The sequence below is a fragment of the Atta colombica genome, unplaced genomic scaffold, assembly GCF_001594045.1.
Source record: "Atta colombica isolate Treedump-2 unplaced genomic scaffold, Acol1.0 scaffold100, whole genome shotgun sequence".
Lineage (NCBI taxonomy): Eukaryota > Metazoa > Arthropoda > Insecta > Hymenoptera > Formicidae > Atta > Atta colombica.
Genome location: NW_017259185.1, coordinates 1,695,711 through 1,703,831, shown reverse-complemented (window position 1 = coordinate 1,703,831; position 8,121 = coordinate 1,695,711). Strand labels below are relative to the sequence as shown.

Below are 8,121 nucleotides of genomic sequence, written 5' to 3'. Positions count from 1 at the left end.
TATATATATATATATAAAATTGCTGTCAACTGCTTCAAGTTGCAATATAGGAACATCTTCAATTCTTTATTAAAATTTGAGAGACTCGCAATTATTATTCTCTTCAGCACCGCTCTTTCACAAAAAATCCGCCAAGGCTTGCGTATATCTTATTGTGAAACCACTCGATAAATTCACGTTGTTGTTAATCTTGTTACGATGCGATACGATGAGTTATTCGATTTTATTAGAATTTTTTGCAAGATGCACACAAAAGTGCAAGCAAATTTATTCACTTCTAATTTTTCCCTGGGTATTGTTTCACGAGGAGACGTCACTTCGTTTATCACCGATATGCAAACAGCGCAGGAATTTTGAGGTGATATCTTTTAGTCGTATCCATTATTCAAGACGCTTTAAAAGCTTTAGTTATGCCAATTATTATTATTTCATGACTTTGGTGTCAAAATGACTTTTCTTTTATCAACACTTGAAAGAATTCTTTTCGGAATCTTTGAAATTCTAATATTTAATAATGAATATATTATGGTAACCAAATAAAAAAAGAGAATTTATAAAACATAAATTACTTAAACATAAAAAAGTTTTAAAAAAAGATAAAGAAACAAATCAAAATTTAGAAAAAATTAGATATTAATCTTTATAAATTGCAAGGGTAATACAATTCTTCTATTGAGTTCATCAATTGTTGAACATTTCATATAATTATTATATTTTCATAAAATTTCAAGACAATTCTCTGTTGCATATTGTCAAAATATTATAATTATTTAATAAATCACAAAAACGTATTTGCGTAGATACAATCTTCGCATAATTGTCTAATGATACGTGACCTCCTTACACTCATGCAAGGTCGACTCGTATCGGATTGTACGCACTGTATTGAGACCGTAATAACGTTATTTGATTGAATGCACAAGCAAACGATTATCCAAACCCTAAATATATATTCTCTGATTGTTGAAGCATGCACGATAAGTTCTGCGTGCAATCAATTAATTAATAGATCATTTTCTACAATAAGATTTTTGAAAATTCATTAAATACATTATCTCTTCCATAATAATCGGTTGTAATAAAAAAGAAATATTTCAAAATTATCTGTATGATAAGACAAATTGTGTCAAAACGATTCATAAGCAATTGCATCGCTGTGAAGTAATTGAATTCAAGCCTACGAGATCTTATCGCGCGCACTAAGCTACAAATATTATATAACTATAATTAACGAAGCGATAATATCATTGTTCATTATTCGAATAAGCAAATCACACGTTTTGTCATCGCGTTCCGAAATAAAAAATAAAAAAATACCTCGCACTTCCGGTATTTTAAAATAAATTAATTGAACTACTTTTACATAACAAGAAAAAGAGTCGGAAAAGTACATCGGGTTTCGTAATTGAAAAAAGTTTTTTGAAAAAGAAATACTATTCAACCCATATTACACATCAGCAAGATTTGCTTAAAATACTATATTCGTAATATTTTTTATATTCATATAAAATATTTTATATTCGTGTCTTGTAATATATAAAATCGTTATTTATTGTGATGAATAAAATATACAAAGAGAAAGATGAGGAAAACCAGAGCGAAAACTACGGTCGATCGACAATTACACGCAATTCCATTTTCTTAGTATTACATTTCTTGTCTGTAAAAAAAACATGCCTCGGTAACAGCTCGGAATTAAGGTCTCAAAAGAATAAGTACGGTTTATGTCTCGTTATGCGGCGATGCGCTCGACATGATTTGCCAGCGCATCGTGCGACATTTTTTTCGCTTCGCTTTTCAGTGCAGTTGTTTATGTAAAATTGCGAGGTCACGAATCCCGGAAATGATGGAAACGTAACGATATTGTAATCTGTTGCACAATGAGCTCGGTGTCGATTTCCCTGACGGAAAACACCGGCAATATTTAAACGCACGTCATGATGTGGTTGCGAAAAACCAATGACAAGGATAAATAAAACATAATAAGATTCTTGTCTCATTAAGTCTTAAAATATTCAGACTTATGTATTTTTAAACCGAATGTATCGTTTGTGGGCAACAATGATTCAAATTTTAATAATTGAGGAAACTTTATAGTTTATCTTGAAACTCAAGTGTCTTTTCTTCAACATACAATTTTTTAATTCGGTTTATTGTAAAAAATATAATTTAGATTTGATTAGTTTAGATTTTTTTTTTACAACAATTTTTGTTTTTATTATTTATTAAGATTATTTTTATTAACAATAACACAGCATTAAAAATAGATTTACATAATGATTTATTTGCAAATTACTAAATCATAAACTTATCTAATTAATAATTAAGAATAAAATTAAGTAGTAATTATAATTCAGAGTCTAAGAAGTCAAAGCATATTTTTAAAATTTAAATGTCCTTTTCATACATTTTACATTCTTTTCTTCTGATAATTATGTAAAGATTCTTTTCTGTGTGCTAATTATGAGTTTTCAGTTTTAGAACTTTGTTATTTCACGTGGTGATATTTTTATGTTTTGCAAACATTTTATAACGTAACACAAAGATAACACGTGTTATATGTGTTAAGGTAGCGAGCAATTGAGCATTACCCAATGTTTTATCGATATATTTGCGAAGAAGTCTGCGTACACATTTCAAGCCGCGGACAATTAAGGTAATATTGTCTGATAACATCGTTATATAGATGCCTCTTTTATACAGGCGCGTTTAATCAACAGTATCGACAATCATATTGCCGAGGTTAATTAACTTCATTTATGCCTATACGTATGGCAATAATTAATTTTCTCAATGCGACACACGCGTGTTATATGCGTATGACGTTTGCTTTGTAACCAATAACTATTTTTTTATGGCTTCATTTGCTAATTATCACTCATTAGTCTTTTTTGCAAGTTATTTGTACTCAGGATAGACAAAGGTACGAATGCGCAATAATTAAAAGTATTACGATAATTAATAATAAAAAAATAATGATAATTTTGAGAAAAATAAATTTTCCTATTGCACATAATGTTTAGATACTTAAAAGCTATGCAATAAGTGATCGCAAATAAATCTATATAAATTAATAAAGGGAGTATTGAGCTTTGAGTTCTTAATATGTAAACACAATGTAATTTTTTCTTTTAATTATTATTATGCGTTACTCAATAAAAATCTAGTTATATTTTTTTTCGTAATAAAATTTGAGAATAATATATTAAAAATGATATAAAATAAATATAATATAAAATAATATAAAATATATTAAATCTGTTTTATATTTTTTCGCAACAGAGTCAAATTAAATCGTGCAAGTTGTATACAAATCGAATTAACAATCCAATATTTATACTCTCATTGCGATATTGATTAAAGAAAACCTTTTCACTTGGTTGCCATCTTCAGTTTATCGACATCGGAATGCAAGTCGATCTTGATGATTTATCTAGAATGATATCAGAAAATGCAAGTCGATCTTGATGATTTATCTAGAATGATGAAGATATCAGAAACTAATCAACGTTTCCGTAAATCGATTAGATAATTGATCGCGCGAGAAAGATGTGCGATGAGAAACAAATCTATCATAGTATTGTCTTGAGCGAATTCGATGACGTGCAATACAATTAGCGATGCTTTTTTGCGAAACTCACCCTTCAGGTTGACGTGAAAAATCTTTCAAGCTGGACTGAGAATCCTGCGCCGGAAGGCCCACTAAGGAACAATGATGATCAAGAAAGATTATGTGCTTTTCGCTCGCGCGATCTTGAAGGAAAAAGACATAGATCTTTTTTTTTCAAGTACGACCGCACGGAGGTGTACCGCATGAATTCGCACGTTCGACTGATGCTCAGGTACAACAAAGACGAAGAAATCTTATCTAGCCGATAACAGAGCGGCGACGAGCAGTGTCAACAAGCAGGTATATGTGGCGCGCGAGCATCTTATCTAATGAGTCTATTCTTTTTCTTTTAATAAGCCTGCCTTCGTGTTCTTTGTCAAACGTTCGTATAGACATTATAACTATCAGGAAAAATGTACTCTTTTTACTGGGTAGCAGTACTAATTTAATTTTTGTTTACTTTGCTCCTTATCAATATGGACTATGAATAACTATTAAAAATTTTGCTTATAATCTTTTTATTTCTTTTTTATTTTTTATTTTTTCGGAAATAAGTAAGATCATAATTCTAATTAAAATTACTTTATTGGAATCAGCATGTAATATTAAGTTTTAATGCCATATAATTAAATTTAAGATAAAAGTTTCTATAAAAAACACTGATAATTAATTTCAATTTAAAAATACAAATTTATTGTAAATTTTTTTGGTCTTAAATAATATTTTTTATTAGATAAAACAATATTTCGTTTAAATTGGAAATAATATTGATCTATTTGATTAGTTTGAATGTTGCTGCAATTCGAAGATTAAAATGCTAATTTTATTTGATTTACAATTTATATCGTCATTATACACTTTTCTAAGGTTAAAGTAAAATATTTGAACATAAGATAAATGTTCGAATATAATAATATCTGTTTGTGTGTGTGTTGCTTCAGCAACGATTTACACTCTCACATTAATCAATAAAAATTGTACACGTGCAAATTGTACAAGTTTTCTCAATATAAAAGTGTAACTGAACATCAAAATATATATAGGTCGTTATCTAAGACAACGATGCTTTATCGTAAAATTTTGAAGTTTCACTTTCTTTATATGATAATATGAGCAATTAAAAGAAATATTAAACATTAATGTAATTATTAAGTATTGTAACATAAATATTATTATATTTGAAGATATGCTGTTATTAATGTTATCAGGAGCAATTAAGAAATCTTCGAGAAACATTTTTTCGTTTTGAAAGAAACACTTTAAATAATTAAATCTATTGTCAACTACACTTAGCAATTGCAACAAAAAAACTTTTTTAGTTTAGCAATGATTATCTGTGAAACTAAAAAAGTCTTCTTTTGATCTCATTTGCTTTTATGTTTCTTTCATTCTTATCTGCATAATGATAATCTCTTATCACGAGTTTTTATCATTATTTATATGCTTTATTTAGCACCATGACCGGTGTGCTCCCATTTTTATTCTTTAATATATTTTTCTTCCGATAACTAAAATATGTCCACTTATGAATTTAATTTTTTAGTTGTAAACTATTTATTTAAATGGTTAAATGGTATTTTCGTTATCATCTATCAAAATGATTTGTCAAAATGAGCAATCACTCTTTTTTTTCGTCATTCACCTTTTTTTATTGACAATTAGATAGCAACATTAAGCAAACAAAGGGAATAGCCTTAGAACTTAATATCAAACAATATTAATATTGTTTGAAGACAATTCAGCTTATTTTATCTGAGATTCTCTACAATAGTTAATCAGTCAATAAATAAATCATCTCATATTAATATTATATTATTTTTTTAATAATTTTAGAGAGAGAAGGAGAGAGAAGTATAGAAACTCACATATCAAAATATAAAAATCTATTAATATTCTGCCTAATGGTAAAAAGATATGCTAATAACACATATTTAATTTAATTTGCTAGAAATACTCACCTCTCAAATTTTACGATTCCGTTCCTCGCTAGTTATCTCTATGATCTTGTATTGTTGCACAATAAAGTGTTAAATATTTCACTTTAGATAAATGGCATTATCCTTAAGACACATTAATAGCTACATTCTTGCAACTTCTTTTCGTCGTTTGTAATCACACGATGATCATTTGTCACTGCAGATTTCAATTGTCATTTGAATTAAATACTTGATTGTTTAATCAAGTCACACGACTTGAGCATCGAAAATTCAGATTCATTGTTAAATTAAGATTTTACCGATAATTATTGCACATATATTTGTTGCAAATTATACATAACGCGATTAAATAACTCTTTTTTTATTTCAAGTTAAAAGAGTTAATTCCTCACTTTCTTAATTAATTTATTAGTTACGTCCGCCGATGAAAGTAACTCTCCCATGCGATGATTTATGACACAATTATACCAATAAAACGTTCACTTAGCTTTTTCTTTTATATAAAATTCTACGTTTGTCATGCTTATCGGCATCACTGTCGATCGGAGCCAAAAAGTGCTGATAAGTGAAACAACTCAGGTGCTATCGACAGGCCGGCCTCGATGCCACTAACAGAAAAACACGCTCACCTTTTCTGCAGTGGTAAATACAGTCGACGACGTGGGGATATTGGTAATTATTATCGTTTGGCACTCTTATCCTACGATATACCGAGCGTCGTGTTCACATCATCAAGTACAACTCGATTCATCTTTTATATTTATAAATTATATACAATTAATATATTTATAATACAAAATTAGGATATTGTATAAAACTAACAAATTAATCACGCATAAGATTAATATAAAAAATAAAGCTTTGTCATGTATATGTATATTCCTATAACGTGTAGAGAAACTTTACGTTTATATCCTAAAGCAGTCTTTACATTTTTATCTTAACATTTAAATCGATACTATAATATAGATATATATATGGAAAGAATGATTTTGTCGAAATTTTTAGATAGATGTCAGTAGATAGATTTCAGTAAGAATGTTCTTTCCGTGTGTATATTAGTGAAGTTAATTGATATTCTTTTATGGTTACTCTTATCGTTGTTCGCTGCTTTGCTCGACCACTTTGATCATTGCGGAAAAGACTCCGTTCTGTCTTTGCATTAAATCTGTCGGTGAGCCCTCTTCGATAATTTTGCCCTCGTCGAAAACAATGATGCGATCACAATATAACAAAGCCGTTGCTCGATGCTGTATACAGAAAGCAGTTTTGTTAAAATATTATCCTTATGTAATGAGAGATTCAATTTTCAAGTATAACAATTTTAGAAAATATTAAAAAGACGTACTTTTCATTTTTGCAGTTTATTGATAAGAAATATTTACTATCATCAAGTTTAAAATATGCTTAACTGATATCAATATATTATAATAATCTATATTATAAAATTTCAAATTTATTCCTGCATGACATTTAAGAATTCAAGATAAGTAACTTTATATTTAGCAAGTACGTAAACTTAACATTTAATTAATAGTTTAATAAAATCAAAGAAAAATTGATCAAATTGCAATATAAAGCTAGTTAATTCAACATTGATGGAATACATCGATTACTTATTTAGCAAAATGTACATTTAATTTATTGAACGTTTACTAACCGCGATGGTGATTACAGTTCTGTTTTTGAAAGCGATAGTTGTCGCTTTTAGAAGTGATTTCTCAGTGCCTATATCAAGTGCGCTAGTCGCTTCATCGAGAATGACGATACTCGATCGCTGAAGGATCGCACGTGCCATGCAAAGTAGTTGCAGCTGACCTGCAGAAAAGTTCTCGCCACCTTCTCGTACTTCGAGATCTACATCAAAGTTAATTTCAATTATATTATATTGTTATTTTAAATATATTATGTTATTTATCATATTAATTCATATCATATCATATTGCGTACTCAGTCCCTCGGGATGCGAAGCTATCACATCCTTGATTTGTGAAAGTTCCAAGGCTCGCCAAATTTCTTGATCCTTGTGTTCCGAAAACGGATCTAAATTTTCTCTATAAAAAATAATTAATTTTAAGCTCAAATATATGTACTTAATTTTTAGATAACCGTATATGTACGTATTATGCGATGCAAATACAAGCTGTGAATTGCGAGCCGCGTTAAAGACTAGACATTTTGCAGTAATAAGAGATTTATGACTGTATTATTTGCGCACACCTGATCGTGCCGCTAAACATTATTGCATCTTGCGGAATGGTCGATAACCGAGATCGTAGTATTCGAAGAGGCACTTGCCGGATATCAATTCCATCTAACAGGATGCGTCCTTGACTGATTTCGATCAGTTGGAAAAGAGCCATTACGGTCGATGATTTTCCGCTACCGGTCCTTCCACAAATACCCAACTGCGAATATTAATCGTATAATAAAATATATAACAAATACATATCTTATAAACAAATGTAATTATATCATATGATTGTAAAATATAATAAAATATACAGTCTCAAAAAAGAATGGTTCCATTTTCAATCTTTAAAAAGAAATTTTACTCTTTAAAGTGACAATTCA

The 8,121-nt window shown here is 29.1% G+C and overlaps 2 protein-coding genes across 7 annotated transcripts in view; both read right to left on the bottom strand.

Annotated features, from left to right (window-relative positions):
• LOC108684757 (cGMP-dependent protein kinase, isozyme 1) overlaps positions 1-5,903 on the bottom strand; it is a 13,003-nt gene extending 7,100 nt beyond the window's left edge. For 2 of the 6 annotated variants that reach the window (XM_018189247.1, XM_018189254.1), the window contains exons 1-2: positions 3,642-3,818; positions 3,369-3,433 (exon numbers count right to left, since the gene is read on the bottom strand). The gene's annotated coding sequence lies outside the window, so the exon portion shown is untranslated. Of the gene's footprint in view, positions 1-3,368; positions 3,434-3,641; positions 3,819-5,568 lie in introns of those variants that run through there. The other 4 variants (XM_018189237.1, XM_018189262.1, XM_018189232.1 and 1 more) reach the window with 3 other exon arrangements.
• A 735-nt stretch (positions 5,904-6,638) lies between these two features.
• LOC108685561 (ATP-binding cassette sub-family C member Sur) overlaps positions 6,639-8,121 on the bottom strand; it is a 15,063-nt gene continuing 13,580 nt past the window's right edge. The window contains exons 27-30 of the mRNA XM_018190415.1: positions 7,768-7,955; positions 7,498-7,601; positions 7,208-7,404; positions 6,639-6,797 (exon numbers count right to left, since the gene is read on the bottom strand). Coding sequence (XP_018045904.1) covers positions 6,642-6,797; positions 7,208-7,404; positions 7,498-7,601; positions 7,768-7,955 — 645 coding nt within the window. The 3' untranslated portion in view covers positions 6,639-6,641. The remainder of the gene's footprint in view (positions 6,798-7,207; positions 7,405-7,497; positions 7,602-7,767; positions 7,956-8,121) is intronic.